This window comes from Leptonotus elevatus, chromosome 1 (assembly GCF_054856555.1).
Source record: "Leptonotus elevatus isolate MCC_2025b chromosome 1, RoL_Lele_1.0, whole genome shotgun sequence".
Classification (NCBI taxonomy): Eukaryota; Metazoa; Chordata; class Actinopteri; order Syngnathiformes; family Syngnathidae; genus Leptonotus; species Leptonotus elevatus.
The window spans coordinates 14,918,290-14,937,755 of NC_141239.1; the positions used below are offsets into that span (position 1 = coordinate 14,918,290).

Below are 19,466 nucleotides of genomic sequence, written 5' to 3' on the forward strand. Positions count from 1 at the left end.
AAAATTTGTATTTTATCAAGCAATGTATTGATTGATTTATATTCAATTGAAGTGGCTTAAGAAAAAAAAGAAGAAGTTCCAAGTGATTTTAAAACCAGCAGGATAATATGCTTCATGCCACAAACACAACAAAAATGTTCACTTTTCCCCCCACAGTATTTTCTGTGTATAAATTACAGTGGGAGGCATTACCTTTTTTTTGGGTGGAGGGGGGGGGGGGCATACTTTCTCAACCTAAAACCAATGTTCTTCAGGCTTAACAGTGGCGTTGTGACAACTGCAAAAGTGCTCAGAAATATTTTCTGTCACTTAAAAGCGGCAGTTCATCGTGAAATCTAAAAGACAAACGTTGTAGTTCTTTCTGTGTGCATTTATTCAACTCAAAAGTTCATTAGCAACAAAGCCGAACGCTATTTCTGTAGACAACTATTTCCGAAGGAATGACTCTGTGACCCAGCTCCTTTTATCTGTAAGTTGCGAGTAGTTGCCTTCACTGGTTGGATTTTAAGGCTGTACGATATGGACAACATTTCATATCTCATGGTTTTTGTCAGACATCTCTATTCTTTGGTCGTTGACTCAGCATGAGATATTGCATCGTTTCAGTGTTTTATGGTGTCTGCATGCTGAAGTATTCACTTCCCAATTTCTTGTTATTAATGTATTAGTGTGTCAAAGTTAAAGCGTTAACTAATTAATTAATCACAAAAAATTATTGCATTAATCATGTATTAACGCAGATTAATCACACTATTAATTTTGACCACAGATGATCCTTTATCTTGACAGCTGATGCTACGTTAAAGGTAGCACACTCGCAAATTTGCCACTTTATAAAGTAGCAAATTTGTGAGAGAAAAAACGTATGAGAAATACACGTAGCGTAGCTATAGTCTAGTCATGTGAGGATTTGTTGGTGGTTAATGGGGCACTGTTTATAAAATGAAAAGGCAGGATAGATACGGATTCATTCTTAAATTTAAACTTTACTCGTCATTCACCACAGCTAGAGCGACAACACTTCCTGATCCCCTATCAGCTGACTAACACTATCCAATCAGATGCTAGCATACTTTAGGTAAATGCGAGTGAATGACGGAGAGCAGCAGATTCGACACATCAACTTAATTACTTGTACAAAAAAAATACCAAAATGTATGAACGTGTAAATAATAATTCTGGAAACATAAATGTACAAGTAAATATACATTTTAACAAATTAACTTTAATGTTTGATCGTCCAGGTGTGGACCTTTGCAAAGTCAGGCGTCTTTGTCGCTGGCCAGTGGCCGTACACAACGCTTCAAAGAGCCCAATGCTTAACATCATATGGTTCATCTATGCTAGAGCAATTAAAATCTCCTCATTTGGAAACCCGACTGAAAAGTATTGGCACAAACAGTCGAGTAGTACGTTACGTGTAGTTCTCGTGACTTTTTTTTACTCGCAAATTTGCCATTTTATAAAGTCGCAAATTTACGAGTTTTTTTCTTGGAATATTTCCCCCGCCCTCTAAAAAATATATTTTTTTACGTGGCCCTAATACGCCGTCGTATCATAACAGCCGATGAGAATTGCTTCATAAGTACATTATTTTTTTTATCTGATGCTTAAAGGCCAGAGACAAAAATAAACCACATTTTCCATTGACATCTTTGTAAAAAAATAATAATAATTTTGACAAATTGACGATTACTAATATTTAAGATAGCTAAGGGAGGAGGTTGGAATGTACGCAACCGGAACGTGTTTTTTGTTTGCAGCTTTGCTCTGTTCTCTTTTCCAACTTCCTTCCTGTTGCACTTCTACTATCTTCCTCCTTCCTTGGACTCATCCTCGCTTCCTCGCTTCCTTTATCTTGCGCCGCCATTGCTTCCCCGCTCAGCCTTCAAACACGCTTTCCATCCTGGGATATCTTCTCCAGACAGCAGCAGACGTCCTCTGGAGGGATGGCGTGAAGCGTGAAGGCTTCAGTGCGCTGACACCCTTTGACTTTTTTTTTTCCATCTTTGATGCCCGCCCTGTGTCGTTCCCTTGACGGCAAGGTGGGGGGAGGCTTGTTTTTATGGGGTAAGACGTCTAGCTCTCTGAAATATGTCATCTCTCTTTCTTGAAAAATATCATTAAAATACACTCTTTGGAGCTCTGACATCATTGGTTAATAGCTGATTAGTTGTTTGGTGTCAGAAAAGGGGGAAATAAAGCTCTTGCTTGAAAAACTTTTTTAAACTGGATTGTTTGACTAATTTGGTGTGGTGCCATTGTGTAATAATGTCTGACTGCATGTTTAATGTCGGAAAAAGAACAATCAGTGAGTCTATTCCCTTCAAAGTAGTCTGTAGTCATTTTTATGCAGCAGGAAATCTGTTGTTAGCCTGTTGTCTCCTTCAAAAATATTGCTCGATTGGATTCAGTGTGTGTGCTGTCATGATTTGGGAATGATGGGTTTTGGTGTCAGATAAGTGATAACAGAAATCGAACAGTAATGCCCCAAGTAGTCTAGTATGTACCTTTTGTTTCTTCAAAATTGATTGTTCAAATTTAGAGTAGTTTGGTGCAGGTCTGGTTTGTTTAGTGTAAAAAAAAAAAGGGGGGGGGGGAATAAATAGTACTGTGCCTCTCAGATTATCTCCAAAGGCAGATTTGTATTCAAGAATTGGAATTTCAGAGTATTTTCCCACTCAAATTATAAAATGATTACTTGTGACCAAGCCAAATAAATAAATAAAAAAGTTAGCTTTGACACAAGTCAAAGCATTCTTTCAATGAAGTTGTTTTTAAGATGAATTTTGATCATAAACGACAAGAGACTTCTTCACTTGAGTAGACAAAGACATTGAGGTCTTCATGGCTGACTTAAAGATGGTCTACTGCTGACCCCCAAATACCTCACAAACCCTTCCATTTTGCTACCTGACCGTTTGAGTAAGTCTTGTAAACATTTCCAGTTACCATGCGAGGACATTGAGGGACCTTAAATATTTAAAAGAATTGAAAAGAAACTCAAAATAACTGAAGAACTTTACTTAAACTATGTCAAATAATTTACAAGAAACTTTGTGTTTTGATGAACCTTAACAACACTTTGAAGGACTTTAATATATATTTAAATTATTTTGAACAACTTTAAAAAAGTTGATTTTCAAGAATTTGAAAAACCTTTTATAAAGAAATGCCTTAAACATGAAATCGTTTATCAGTGTGACGTGTAGTCATTAACGGCGCTCTACTCAAGCTGGTGCTGGTTGACACACTGACCGATTGTCACGCTGCAGCCCGCCAGCCGGAGGGGCCGCAGCGAAGCCGGCAAGTGACATCGCAGCCCTGTTGCCTTGGTAACTGTCTCCCCAGGTGACCGACAAGCTGCCTGGGTCATGTGACACATATCACACGAATCTGTGTGTGTGTGTATGTGATGTTAACCAAAAAAAATAAAAAATACGCAATCAAAAGCAAATGCATATATTAGATGAAAAAATTTGATAAAAATTACAAAATATTACATTAGCAGACGAATGTTAAAATTACAAGCATAAATTAATACAAAATTCTAAAGTATTTGGAACAAATTAATACTGAAAAATTTAAAACTACTGAATTACTAAACAAAATGTAAAAATATATACCAAAATAGTAAACCAAATGTTCAAAAATAATTCTAAATGTTAAGCAAAGATTAAATAAATAAAAATATTGGATGAAAAAACACCAATGTGTGTGTGTGTGGGGGGGGGGGGGTTGTTTGTAACATTTTTAACAAAGATCGCAAACATATTACACAAACAAATATTAAACATACAGTACACATTAACTAGAAAAATTGCCAAATTTTAAGAACGACTAAACAGAAACTAAAAACTATACTAAGAAAATTAACACTTACTAAATAAAATAATACAATATTTGTAAAAGTAAAAAAATATTTGAATGAAATAGAATTCCAATGGCAAAAACGTGTCACTTGCTGCTGCCTTGTACAATCATCATTCTGCGTTACCGGGGCAATGTTTTGCTTCCAAACGGGAACACGCGGGAATGGATGGATGCTAACCATTAGCCAAGGATTAGCATGCTGAACAAGGTGTGTTTGTGTTAACACCGCCGAGAGATTAACGGCGCTCGCATCAACAAGACGTCGAGTCGCGGGTCATCCGGATTCTCCTCAGCTTTCCGCGGATGGCCGATAAATTTCAATTTTAAATCCAATCCAAGTCTGCACAGCAAGACAACAAAATGTCATAATGTTACAAGAAAAATGGAAGACAATCATTCTAAATATTCAACAAATAAAGGTGTTAGGCAATTTTTTTTATTGATATATATTGTAAAAATGTCAAAATTCTCATTTTGTACACTAATTCATAACAAAAAAAAAAAGTACAAAAAAAACAATATTTACACATTAAATGCACAAAAGAATATCCCCCCCTCCTGAAATAAATAAAAAATATATATATGAAAAATACGATACATTGCAATATAAATACATAAAAAATATTAAAAATAAAATAAATAAATAATAATAATAAATGAAAAATACATATGACAGAAAAGATATTTGACAATGAAATACAATAAAATGAGAGAGACATGGGAATATTTTCGGTGTAAAATACAAATACCGTTTTGGAAAAATATGTTAAAAAAACAAATCTAAAAATGTTATGAAAATATTTTATACTATAATGTAAAATAATTTTAAAAAGGCATAAATATTAGAACAAAACCCATAAGAAGAAATCCACCGAATGTTTTGACTAAAATGTTTGAAGCAGCGAGAGCGATTGAATGCCATGAGATAGAAATGACTTGAATGAATGAGAACATCCACAAGCACAACATATTGCAAAATGATTGCCTACCATTCTTTTTGACAGAAACATTAGCAAAGCAACAAACATGACATCAAATAATGAGAACTATTAAAAACTGTAACCCAAATTGCGAATTGTGAATGGACACGGGCCATCCTGGCGACTGGACAGTTGACAGTTGAGCAGTCGCCGCGCGAGCGGGGAGCGGCGGAAAGGCTAAGCGCGAGTTAGCGCGTATGGCACGCCATCTGAGCGCGCTCGGCAGGCTGCGCTCTCGCCGACCGCCGAGAGCCCGCCAGCGACCGGCCTTCTGAAAGCAACGCGGCGGCCCGGTCGCTGGATGTGGGCGGCGAGCGGCGCCTGGCGGGGGCGGACGACTTCCACGGGCGCCGTCGAGTGCGGGCGGTGAGTCAACGCTTGAAAGTAAACACGCAACCAAAAGGACCCGCTGGTAAAAAGCACAAACATCAGCATCATTTATTTCCGTTACGCCACGAACACATCTCAAAGTGCTTATCTTTTTTTTCTTTTCTTTTTTAAAGCACGTTAAAAAAAATTAAAATAAAGTGAGAGTAGTGTGTGTGTGTGATAGTGAGTGTGTGTGTCTGTCTAGTTTGTGTTCCTCAATTTTGATTTAGCGTTCAACAACATGCCATGACTTCATCCTCCTCTTTCTCCTAATTAAACATTTAATTACAATGTCCTTTAATTAAAAAAAAAATATTAATTAAAATGAAGGCTGAGCTGTTGTTGAATTTCATTTTTGTCCTCATGAAAATGTTGCATATTTGAAAATGCAGCACAAAGTAGTGTTTCTGCTGGTTAATTTGAGCGTCACTTTTACGACGTCTCCACGCCTTGTTTACATAAATTATGTCATTGATATGCACACTTGATTAGGGGTGCCGTCTGATTTGACGATCGCTGACATGAAAAGTCAGGAAGCTTTTCAAACAATTGAAATGTTCTGTTACGGGGTCAAACTGTCTTGTTGACCACTGTTTACTTGACTCACACTCATGCCCTCACTCACACAAAACTCACTCTCACGTTGAGAATCATGCATTCTCATTCACTCGCAATTTCGCGCACTCACTATTCTATCTCTCATGGGTGCACTGTTAACACATTCACACACTGTAACACTAACTCATCTCTCTCATACTCTCATCTCACACCCACTGTGACTGACTTACATAGAGACTCTCACAGCTTCCTCACTCTCACAGTTCTCACTCATCTCTCTCACACATATACACTGATTTGAACACATCAGTCACAGATTCACACACACATCCATGCACTCCTCTCACACGTCTCTCTCACACATATACACTGATTCACAGACTCAGAGTAAGACACTCACACACACACACAAAAGTCAGACACGTGCACTGTCACAGATTCACACACACACCTCACACATCTCTCACACATATACTGACTGACTCACACAAACTCGCACTCACATTGAAAAACATGCACTCTCTCATTCACCCACAGTTTCACAACTTCATTATTCTGTCTTTTTCATTCACGCACATACATGCATGTACTTTCACACATACACAAATATCACTAACTTATCTTTCACACTCAACTCACAATAACACGCATATACACCAACGTACACACTGACTGACTCACATTGAGACTCACACTCACGCTCTCACAGTTTGTCACTTGTCTCTCTCACACACACTTAGATGCACACACTGACACACACAAACACAAGCACACTAATTCAAACACATTGACAGACTCACACTCACTCAAGTCAGGCACTCTCAGGAATTTACACAGACCCTCATCTCTCTCTCATACACTTACTGACTCACTTATACACTCACACATTGACTGACATTCACTCAAATAGAGACACACACATTCTCCCTCTCACACTATCACTCTCATTGTCTAGTACTCACACTCACTCACTCTCAGTTTCAGTTACTCTCTCAAATCCACACACTCACCCTCAAGGCAACTCTCAGTCATCTATATTTCTTAGACTCACACTCAATCACTTTACAGTCACTTTCTCATTCATGCTTCTTTCTCCAATGATCAGACTCACACACACACACACACTCTCACACACATACTGACTGCTCATTGTGTGTGTGTGTGTGTGTGTGTGTCCTTTTAGTAACCGCGTGGCCCCGAGCAACCACGACCGGATACAGCAGCTGAGGCAGGAGTTCCAGCAGGCGCAAAACGTTCCGGACGACGACGCTGACGACGACCGCAGGCGCGCGTTCAGCTTCGAGCAGCCATGGGTGAGTGTCTGAAGTCGGGCCGCTAACACGGTTAGCGACAGGACGCTAACCACCACTAACCGTCGACGAGCCTTGACCGAACATCATCCCGACGCTAACAAAGCTTGCGCACACCCCTTCGGACTGTCGGCATGCTCACATCACTAATCCCATTGGTCCTTTGTATCTGTCAATCATCCACATGGACACGCCCACCAAGTTGTCAGCTTTTCTGTGAATGTGTTTTGAGCGAAATGTGTTTGCGTGAATGTGTAAGTGAGGAACTGTGTATGTCAATAATGTGTGTGTGTGTGTGTGTGTGTGTGTGTGTGTGTGTGTGTGTGTGTGTGTGTGTGTGTGTGTGTGTGTGTGTGTGTGTGTGTGTGTGTGTGTGTGTGTGTGTGTGTGTGTGTGCTCGTCAACTCGTATCAGTTGTTTTTTGTTGCCTTTTCACGCTTTTAATGAGCAAAATGATCAAACGTGTATTTGTATTTCTGAGCCAATTTGAATGTGAAATATTTGTGTGCTGTCGTAATGTTAAAATTATTATGAGAGGAACTCGCTTTCCTTTTTAGATATTCAACAGCAGACACAATTTGACTTTTGTGGTGTGCAATTGTGTTTTTAGTCAACATTTTCAATATCCAGTTCTTTATGTTTGTCGATGTGCTGTCTTTTAGATTTCCGATCAATGAGAGGCGAAAAACTCTTCTCTTTTGTGTTTGCGTAATAAAAACTTTTTTCTGACACGTTTGACTTTTTTAGAACAATGACAACAACATTTTAGAAGTGCCCATGCTTGTCAAAAGCAATGAATTGTGATAATGACAACTTTTTTGACGTAGGTGTTGGGACTTTTGTTTTTCTTTCACGGAATCTCCCTGCTCGGATTTAGGACATTTAATATGGTTGTGTTCTGTGGTTTTTGGTCTATATAATTGATTATTAGTTATGCTAAGAGTGCTCCAGGAAAAATTAGATTTTTCAAATAATTTGTAAATGAGCTGAAAGGGAAAAAATATGAAAATCCATCCAGCCAATTGCAGTGCACACAGTGACCAACAACCATTTGTACAAAATAGTTTCTCAATACTAAAATATTTTAAATTTGAAGTTAATTCAAAATTGATTATCATTGATTAACCAATTATTTAATGAAGTGAATTTATATGTAAAATACTTTTAGTTTCTGACTTTATTTTATTACCAATAATTAATTCACCAATTATTTAAATGAATGAAATGTACATTTAAAAATGAAATTTCACTAATGAATAAAATGAATGCAAATATGTTTAATGTATACATAAAATGTCTTATTTTACTAATGTTCTTTGTTTTATCTATTATTTATTGGGGACAAATCAATAATACATTAAAAAATAATGGAAAATTTTAATTTTAAAAAAGCACCTTCACTGAACACCATGAATATTTTATTAATTCATTAATACAGTGAAAAATGTGTTTAGTAATGTATTGGTAAAATACTATTTTCGTTATGATGAATCAATGAACCAATTTTTTACTGAGAAGTGATGCATTATTATTCTTATTAAGCTGCAGCCAAGCCGTTTTCAACCTAAGTCAAACCTGAGCATGTTTGTTTTGGCTTTGTAGCAAAAATCATGAAGCATTTGCTCCATGCCTTGTCCAGGTTGCAAACGTCGTGCAGGAAATGGAGGTGGAGTTCAACCCGTGTCCTTATATGGGCGTGATGTTTTGTTTGAAGTCCATGAATTAACCTTGACTAACATCTTCATCATCATCATCCTCAGTAACTTGTGTCCAAGTTGTCTGGCATGCTTCTCCCTTCACTCCACCCCCTCCTGTCTTATTTGTTGTCACCTGACCACCATTATGACATCATGACATCATCTTTGTCTGGTAAGTGACTGCGTGTAACTTCACTGTCAGGCTAGGTTATGCCATTGAAATAAAATTGTGTTTTTATTTCCACTTGGTGCGTGTTTTATTCTTCTTGATACCAAATTTCTCCCAAATTAAGTTCCTCAGTAATATTTATTTTTCTATACAGATGATATGAAAACAACTTAAAATATAGATAAAATATCTAAAAGTTTCATTGACAGTTACGGTTGTAATGCGGTTTTAAAATAAAAACTCCTTTTTACTTTTTTTTTTTTTATAACAACTTCAACTGATTATTTTTTCTTCATAGATTTGCTTTTATTTCAAATGATGCCAAAACAAGCTTCAAAATGTTGTTTTTTCCAGCATTAACTTTCAATCAACTTCCATAGGAATAATAGTAATATTTCTTTATATACAATAACGTGTAAAAATGTGCTTCCTCTTATTGGAAAATAACATTTAAAAAATATTTTTTTTTTTAATAATTACAGACCGTATTTTAAGTCACATTCTCACCTGCAAAAATGTACTTTCTGATTTTAAGATTGTTTTTGTTTTCCACCTCTACTATGTCATTTTTTCTTAGCATTATAACTTTTAATCAAAAAATAAAGTAATCAAAACAAATATTTCTTCTATAGATGTATTGTGAACAAAAAATCACTAGCTCTTTGGTGGGAACAAAATTAAAAACGAAAATAAAACAATATATTAAAACCTGTGAGTGTACAGGCCATGTTTTTAAGTGACATTTTTGACTGTTGGTAGAACTGGGCAAGATGGCCTTGAAATAATATCTTTAAAAAAAGAAAATAAAATTCTTATTTATTAGATGTACATATCTCAGGTCAAAAGTTTCTTTGCAATTGTTTAATGACAATGACAAATGGACTTTATTTACATATTTTGGTCAATTTTCCAAATATCGCATAATGACGATGTCATATGATGTAATTTCCAGTCCAACGGTCGCAGCCCGGTAGCGGCGGCGGGGCAGCAGCCGGGTCGTCACTCTGTTTCGGTGGAGGTTCAGATGCAGCGTCAGAGGCAGGAAGATTCTTTCACTCAGGCTCAGCGGCAGTACAGCTCGCTGCCACGGTAAGAATACAAAACTTAATGAATGCGCCATCATTTCTTTGCGTCATGTATGTTGATGTTCATGTATGTTCGCGTATAATTTCAGCGCCTTGCGAAAGTATTAGCCCAAAGATTGTGTCCCACGTGTTGTTTATTATTTGCCCCCAAAAAATGACTTCTTTTTTTTATCATATTTGAAGCCTGGAATGTGACAAATGGTCAGAAAGTTCAAGGGGGGCTAATACTTTTGCAAGGCACTATGTTCATGTAGCTGTATATGTCATGTAAGTTAATGCATACCCGTATAGGTTCACGTTTATGACTGTGTACATGAGTGCATGTTTCATTATGTTCTTGCATGTTCATGTTTATTGGTACATGTTCATATGTTTGTCACGTGCGCGCTCACCGCCGTGATGCTCCTGCACGGCCGTCTTTGTCCAAATGAAATGAGAGCGTGACGACCAAGAAGATAGTAAAGCGTCGGAGCGTGCGGGAGAAGAAACCCCGAGCTCTATTTTCTGACGCGACTCAGCGAGCAGCAACAGATAGCGGCAGCGGCGAAGGCAGCGGCGTTCCCCGTCCCTTGAAAGGAAGAAAATAAGACGTGTACGCTTGATGCTCACATAGAAACGTGTGTGAGGGCGACGACTTTTTTTTTTTTTTACAATTTTTTTTTATTGGGTCAGTCCCTTTTTCATACATTACAAGCAAGATGTTCCATTCTTAATGACAACTCATATTTAACCACAAATTAACTCATTCACACGTCAAAAATTCATTTCAACAATTTTTTTCCATTTTTGTTAACAAGAGTATGAAAACCGTGAGTTAACTAGTGAAGTCATGCGATTAATTACAATTACAAATTTTTATCTCCCGATGCCCCTAATTTGTAATAATCTTTTCTTTAAAAAAATTAAAAAATAAATTTGTAATGTTTTTTTTATATTTTTGGGAAAAAAAATTGGGGCGTCGGGCAATTACAATTTTTAAACGTAATTAATCGCATGAATTCACTAGTTAACTCTCGATTTAAATATTATTATTTTTTATGTTTTTTTTTTTAAAGAAAAAAGTATTAAAAATTTGAGGCGTTGGGCGATTACAATTTTTAAACGTAATTAATCACATGACTTCACAAATCACAAATTTTATATCTGTTCTAATACAAAAAAAACTCATTTTGCATACTTATGTTAACAAAAGTGGGAAAAAATTTAAAACTAACAGAAATGGTTAAAATGAATTTTTGACGTCTATAGTCGTCAATGGCAGTAAATGAGTTAAAATACCAATGTAAGCTACACAACAACATAAAAAAATACCCAATTTCATTTTTTTTAAATTAAAAAAACAAAACAACCTATTATGTGTTTAGTTCATGCTGGTTGATAAATACGCTTTGTTGGTAGACTAGGGGGTGACACAGGTGGCGCTCCTTCATGTTGACATTCCTCTCCTTTATTTATTTATTATTTATGTATTTATTTATACTATTTGGGTTTGGCAGTATTACTACTACAAAGCCGCACTTGCATTCAGTGGGATGTTTTTTTGTTTGTTTTTAACTGCAATTCCACGGGTTCCCTAACGTAGGTGCACTGGACCGTTAAGTGTAAATTATGAACATTTCCTCAATATAATAAATTTTCAGTTTCTTTGTTGGCTGCAAACTGTTACTATTAGCCGTTTTAAAATACGATGCAATGAATGAAAAGTTTGGGGAAGGTTATTGTGAACAGGCTTGGGGAATCTAGGTCCGCAAAGTAAAAACCCTGAAGTAGCTTAGCTTTAGCCGCAGTTGCTTCAACTCAACAGGCTCGTTTAGCTGCCAGTTGAGTAGAAGCACCTGCGGCTAAAGCCAATCTGTGGCAGGGTTTTTTACTTTGTGGACCTGGATTACCCAACCTTGATCATGGACACAAAATTACTAAAGAAAAGGTAATAATTAATTATTTTTTTTCTGAAAATTCGATAGTTATTTCAACTATTTCATGTTTCTTCAAATTGGTATCATCAATACATTTCTTGTCCACAAGAGAGTGACAACAAGCACTAAGGAATGCTTTAAGAATTATGTTTTCATAACTTTATGAAGTGTGTTAAAACCCTGTGCAAGTATAAGAATAAAGTATGGCCACTATATCGCAGATTTTTACCTCAATCTGTTACTTGAAGTGTCATAACATTGTGACTATTGATGCTATTTGTTAGCCTGTCTATTGTGTTTGTTTTGCATTTTGTGTTAGGCTATTAGCATTAAGCTAGCGGAAAACAGAGTCGTGTGGTTGTTTGAAATACACAAGATGTATTGTCTTCATTTCATGACTAGTTTTAGAGTAAACTTCCACTGTTTAATCTAAATGTTCACATTTGGGTTCATTTTGGTTTTCAGCCAACCCCGGAAGAATCCCAGCTCCATCTCTCAGGACTCTTGGGAAAAGTCGTACCCGGCCGGCGAGGTTTTCCAGACGGCCAAGGACAATCCTCGCTACTCTAGCTACCAAAGCTCCCGCAACGGCTTCCCTAGCGTGGCCAACGTCAACGCCAGGGTCCTCCTGGAGGCACAGGAGCTCCTCCGGCAGGAGCAGAGGCGGCGAGAGCTGGAGGCCAAGGACCGGGCCTCCCCCAGGGACCCGCTGGCCTCCCCGGTGGCATCCCCCAAGGGCCCGTACCGCCACGACGTGCCGCCTTCGCCCTCGCAGCTCGCTAGACTCAACCGCATCGGCTCGGAGAAAGGACGACTCTTTTATTCCTGAGGGTTAGCGCCCATCTTAGCCTCGAGTCCAAGGCGTCCATTTTGAGACACGCTTGTGAACGGTATCCATTCTGTGAACTGGAACTCTGCGGCCCGTTGTTCGAACCTCCCTCCAGGCATGGATTGACGCACACAACTGGTGCCTTGTCTTCATCTTTGTTCCTGGCGACAATTGGCGTCAAATTTTTTTGTTTTCCACCTCAAAACTAGGCTAACATGCTAGCTTGCCTGGATCGTGACATTTGATCTACTAATGATTCATCTTACCAAAACAAGAGTTAACTCTTTGACTGCCAGACGTTTTCAGAAAAGGGATGCCGCCAGTGCCAGCCGATTTAAGCATTTTGACTGATTTTCAAGGTCCACAGAAAATGTTCTGTTTGGACTATGGAAACACACGTACTACCAAATGAAAGATTGGACTTTCATCTTTCATCAGAAAAAAAGAGTTTGTTTCTACCTTATTCCGTTCTTTAGTAATCAACAATAGAAAATGGTTAGTTTGACCCAATTTCGCCCGTGTTGGACCAAAATACGGAGAAATCAAGCTTTTAGTGAAACGATATTATTTCATGCATTCTAGTGAATTTGACACTTCTTTTTGTCCATGAATGATGCCACAAACACCTAAATAGTGCTTTACTTCTATAAAACACTACCACCAAGAATGAAAAAGTGTTTTTTGATAGCAAAATACGTTTATTTACATTCAACAGTGTAACAATTTGACAACAATTTGGCAAACTATTTACAAATGTGTGCAACTGTGGTGCTATTTACAAATATGTGGATGTTTCAACGACAGTTTTTCTTTTTGTAACACTCTCCTGCGTGCAAAGAGACGTAACAGCATTTGCACAACAGATTGCCTCTTCGCGTGTGCCACTTTCTTGCAGGCCGTTTTTTTCCGGGGAATAGCAAGTATATACTGCAGTGTGTCATCACGTCTAATATCAGGATCATGCTACGGTTACGTTACGGTGGTGTTACGTCTCGCTTCCCCGTGTCCTTCAGTTGCTATACCGGGTTGGTCGGAGATGTTCTGATCCATTTTATCCACTCCATTCATGGTGGCATCGTAGTCCAGAAACAGTGTCTTCTCCGTGATCAGACTGTACCCGCTCCTCCGATGAATATGCATTGGACTCGGGGTACTCTTCATTGTCCGATCGAATGTCCGCTTGTGCAGCTCCGCGTTTTCCGGCCTTAGCAGCGCTAGCCGCGCTAGCCGCGCTTTGCCGGTGGGGCTTACTACGTGTTCATAACAGTCACGTTGGCGTAGAGCTTCATCTTCATCATCATCATCAATCTGCATTGGTCGATGCCAACTCTCCATCGCCCGATCGAATGTCCGATTGTGTAGAAGTACCCGGCCGGCTATTGTGCGCGTTTTCCGGCCTTAGCAGCGCTAGCCGCGCTAGCCGCGCTTAGCCGTGAGGCTTACTACGTGTTCATAACAGTCACGCCAAAGCTTCCAACTTTGGCGTAGAGCTCGTTGTCATCATCATCGTTGACATCAATGCGCTTTTTAGTATTGATTGATGCTTTCCGTCTTTGAAAAAAATGCTCAAGCTGAGCTGCTTGTAACCGGTTGCTTGGTCAAGCCATTGTGGCTTGGATCAGCCATTGTCTCCTCAACACTCTAGCTCCGCCTCACGTCTTCTACTGACGCCCACGGTGGGCGGCCCATCCAACCTTGTGCAAAGAGAGTCATCGCTGCCCTCTAGGGGCCAAAACGAGTCTTTGACTAATCAGATCAGCCTGATTCTTTCAGCACAGCTGCCCAAGGCTTTCCTGCACCCGTTTTTGAAAAAAAAACAAAAAAACATAGGGGACGTCTTTTAACGTCCTCGGCGCCCTTCCCTAGGTTTATGCTAAACGTTTTATAACGTTTATGGCAGTCAAAGAGTTAATAGGAAAAAATGTGCAGAGTGAAGGGTTTTCATTTTATTTTGCACCTCAAGGCTAAGCTACCATGCTAACCAGCATAGCCTACATATCTACATTTAACTTCCTCTTCCACTGATGTTTAATTAGTGTTCTCTGCCTCGATGCTATGCTAACATGCTAACCAATGTAGCCTGCATATCAAGCTACTACTGCCTGTTTTACCTAAATAAGAGTTTGACATTGAGAAAAGAATACAATGGCGGACTTCTGAAGGTTTATATTTTTATTTTCCTATTCAGTGCTATGCTACATTCAGTCTTCTTCCAGCTTCCACAAGAAGAGATCTCCCCAGACAAGAGAAAACGGACAGGGTTCGTGTTGGCTTTTGTGTTGCTAACGTATTAATCGCCGCGACCTGCATGTCCTGATTCGGTCAACTTCTTGTTCCTTCTCCCAAAATAAGATTTGTCTCCCAAATGAGATGGATAAAAGGGGGACTCCCCCTTCATAAATAATGAATGAGGTGCTGTCTCTGTGGAGGAGGCTCTGCCAGGAAGTGTTGACAGCTCTGATGTGCTGCCTATACCCCCCCCCCCCCCCCCATCTAATCCTCCCCTCCACTCTGGGCTCGACACGCTGGCCTGCTTGCCGCTCCGGGCTGTCGATGTTGTTGTTCATTAGCCTACCTCCAAGCCTTCATCATCCTCCCCCTCTCCCACTTCATTGTCACCCTCCTCTAACCAACCCCCCCCCCCCTCCCCCACCCCTGTGCTTCCTTTCACGAGCTGCTCTCTCCACTGAATTTTTCATCGCCAGCCACCTGCTGCCCGCATCACAAGAAAGAAGCAAATACGACCACAAATTAGCTCGTTTTGACACAATCGGGCCTTAGTATGTTAGCTAGCTAGCATGTGTCGTCAGCTAACACACAAAACAGTGCTAGCACCCTTTTAGCGACTTCATTGTGGCCTTGTTAGCTGTTAATGTTTTCTTAGTGACATTGTCAGGACCTTGTTAGCATCACTGTTCGCCATGTTTCTCCCACCGCTGTTAGCATCTATTTTAGGAGCACTGCTAGCGCTTTGTGAGTAACATTGATTGTTAGCATAATTGTTGGCAACGTCGCTGGCACCGATGTTGGCGTCATTAGACCCCATTCACTAATAAATGCATGGAAATGTTGTTACTCTGCACACAAGTGCAGCATATTGGCAAAATCACCGCCAGATTCATGACACGTGCATACCGGCCAATTTTTTTTTTTCTCACCGCCATGCCTATGTGAGTTCATCAGAATTTATTCAGCACAAAATGTGCAAAACAGGCCATCTGTTTGACACGTATAGTGGATGTGAGGTTTTTAAAGATGCAAGAGAAAAATAACTTAACCATGACCCTATTTTCAAAAGATTGGTGTCATCGGAAAGCTTGCTAAACACAGAAACGGACAACATCATTTAATTAATTCAAATGTATAATTTTGAGAATGTGGTTCTCAAATAAAAAAAAATACAATACAGAGCTGAGAATGAGCAACCACTGCAGAAGTTGTTAAAATACATTGTAACAATATAGAACAGCTAACAGCCATTTTTACTTAATGAAATTAGCATTTAAGCGATGAAAAATATATAATTCAGATTATCTCAAAGTTTTGAAAGAATAACTTGCTCGCCTGTTGTTGATGGTCGTTTGTCACTTGTCAACTGTAAATTTCGAGACACATTCAAGATCGATTGCATATTTACAAACACATTTGCAGTGTTATTTTTTTACAGTTTTTACAGCTGGGATAGGCTCCAGCATGCCCGCGACCCTTGTGAGGATTAGCAGTTCAGATAAGGGATGGATAAGTGACTAGTTTGAACACATGCATTTTGGGTAAAAGATGTGTTAAAAGTTTTTTTCAAAAACGTCCCTATTTATATGCCAACGCATAGTCTGAGATTATTCTGAATTTGTTTACAGAGCACGCACAAATTCAAGAAGCAATATTGATAAATCCCTGATTTGTGCATCAAGCGAGAGTACACACAAATTTAAGCATACATTTGTGTGCATGCGCTGTTGGTGAATGAGGCTCATTGTTAGTATTGTGGATAAAATTGATAGGACCGCTGTTAATGTCTTTGTTGTCAACGCTGCTAGCGCCTTTTTACCAATTACGCGACCACCTTGTTAGCATCTTTGCTAATCACGTCAGTTACTCCCGATTGAAGTTAATGTCATTCCATGTTGTTTTTGACAAAATAATTACCTTTGCTGCTGCTAAAAGCTTAGCTAAGCTTAAGTTACTAACATGAAGAGAAATGTCTAATAATGTATTAAGTCAAATACGTTTAATTTCTCGAACTCTCCAAAGAAGCCATAAAAGTTTTTGAATTGAACTTTGCCATCATGCTTTGCGTTCCAGGCTCGGCTAGGTCGCTAGTTAGCATCAACATATTACTCTGAACACGTGAAACTTGTCAGTTTTTTTTTTAATGTCTTTTCTCTGTTTTGTGCGTGTAAAAAAGTTGAAAAGGCAAAATGAAGTTTGTTTGTGGATGTGATGGCAAACAGGTCTCTGCGGTCGTCTCGGTAATGGAGTGCAACATAGCCAAGTGCCTGATGATGATGATGATGATGTCACATTTTACAAGCAGAAGGATACGACTTTTGCTTAGTCTTTTTAATACTATAGTATTTTCATGAAATCCCGGTACTCCTTTCTCCATTTTGTTTGGACTATTAGCGCCACTGTGCCCAGGTAGGCCACCTTGGAGCGATGTTTGTATCCTGAGTTTTTGGGTTTGTTTTTTTAAGTAGGATGAAAAGTGGAAGCTGATGTGCAATTGTTTATTTTTCTTTTGTCATGTTATCGTAAGTCGCTTGTTGTGTACATATCAAAATGTAGAATAAAAAGTACTTTCTTGCTAACATTGTTATTGTTGTCACTTGGCATGTCCTCTTGTTGGCAATCATGCTAGTGTCTTGATTAGCAGTATTGCTAGCCCTACGACAATATCATTTTAGCAACATGGCTAGCACCACTGTTGTCTTGAACATTAGTATATTTGTTGTAAATTGTTACCAATATTGGTAGCCCTTTTAGCAACATTGCTATCACTGTTATTTGCATTTTTAGTATTTTTGATAGCGCCACTGTTAGCTTATTTTATCGCAGCATTGAGGTTTACCATTTTGATAGAGCCATGTTAGCAGCAATGCTAAAACTTGTTGGTGTCATTGTTCCCAACGTTGCTAGTTGCTACTGCCTCATTAGCATATTGTCGCTGTTGGGCGGAAACACCGTTTGTATATGGTAAATGTAATGGGTTTTTTTACAATTCAGTACTATTGGTCCGTCTTTACTTTATTCTTACGTGTTGCGTACCTATTGAAAGTGTTTAAAATTGATCGAGAACAAATCTATTAACCGTTTTGAATGCTGAAAATGTTTGAGAAGTGTAAAATTCCATCCCTTTCCTCACAAAGCCATGCCTTATAATTATTGCTTGCTGTTAATGTCATTTTTTTTTTTATTCTTTGATTTCCTGAATAGTAGTCATTTTGGAGGTTTTCGGATTCCGCACGACAGTGGCGATATGTGATCCAAAACGCTGTGTAGCAGTAGCTGAGGTTCAAATGGTTTCCATCCGGATAACACAGTGAGGAAGGAAGAGACATGGACGACCTGCAGGTGAAGGTCATGTGTCAACAGCTTGGAAGCAGATGTGAGGAGAAAGTGATGTCACCTGGGAAGACGACGACGCCATCTGCCTCATCAGCGTAGTGGAAAGATCATCACATGACCAGTTTTCCATTAAGCGTGGTCATTTAGATGCAATTTTCTCATTTCTAATTTGTATTCATCATTTAATGCAGAATTTAAAGGTTTTCTGTGTTGTTGTAAACGTAATGTTTTTCTATGACGCCAAGTCAATTGACCAAGGTCATTCATCAACAGCTAGCATCTAAGCTAAAGATTTTTTAAAGTATTCTCACGTCAGTAACTGTCCATACATAGGCCTACTATACTATAGAACTCAAAGAGGGAATTCAAAATCATAATCAAGGATCACTTTGCCCCTCCCCAAAAAATAGCCTTGCTGGAGGAGGAATATTACTTTGTGAAGAGTGGAGACGAGCCTGGGGTCGGAGGTTCGCCATCGAGGGTTTGGTCTGACCTCTCAGGAAGTTGAGCGCTGATTGATGGCGTCTTTGCCACCTGCTGAGCATGAATCGTCTTCCTCCATTGAGCACACCCGCTTTGACCTTTCAACTTGGCTTGCATCTGCTGTGCTCCGCCACATGTGCTAACACCTTACCAAATTGTATCTTTTCGCATCGCTTCAGTAACCACCACCTGGACTTACTACATACTCACATACTTGCTGGTCTACTTGCCCTTGTACACACTTACTAGCGTGCCGTGCGTACTAGCCATAGCTAGCTAGCTAGCTAGCCATAGTTTCTAGTAATTGTTTATCATGCTAATCTACTTTCTATCCATTGCCCTTTCGATACTTTACACTCTTTTACTATCCCTCATTATTATCAACGTTTTTCTTTCTATTAACGTACTTTCTGCTAACAAACTTTGTAACGTTATTATGAATTGGATTTGAGTTGAGTTCTTAATTTGCTCGTTACTTTCTGCCAACATGCTAAGATTCTAACGTTTTTAGGAACATGTGTTTTACGAGCCCATCTTATTTTTCGACAACATACTCTACTTGCTTACTAACATGGCATTAGCATACTATGTACTTTATGCTAATGTCCTTACATTCTGGTAGTGTACATGTC

General features: G+C 38.9%; 1 protein-coding gene across 7 annotated transcripts in view; it reads left to right on the forward strand.

Annotated features, from left to right (window-relative positions):
- LOC147181003 (partitioning defective 3 homolog) overlaps positions 1–17,594 on the forward strand; it is a 171,696-nt gene extending 154,102 nt beyond the window's left edge. For 6 of the 7 annotated variants that reach the window (XM_086076408.1, XM_086076433.1, XM_086076449.1 and 3 more), the window contains 3 exons: positions 6,964–7,093; positions 9,909–10,045; positions 12,423–17,594. In XM_086076408.1, the coding sequence (XP_085932534.1) occupies positions 6,964–7,093; positions 9,909–10,045; positions 12,423–12,786 (631 nt within the window). In that variant the 3' untranslated portion in view covers positions 12,787–17,594. The other variant, XM_086076457.1, reaches the window with a different exon arrangement.
- Positions 17,595–19,466: the final 1,872 nt, after the last annotated feature.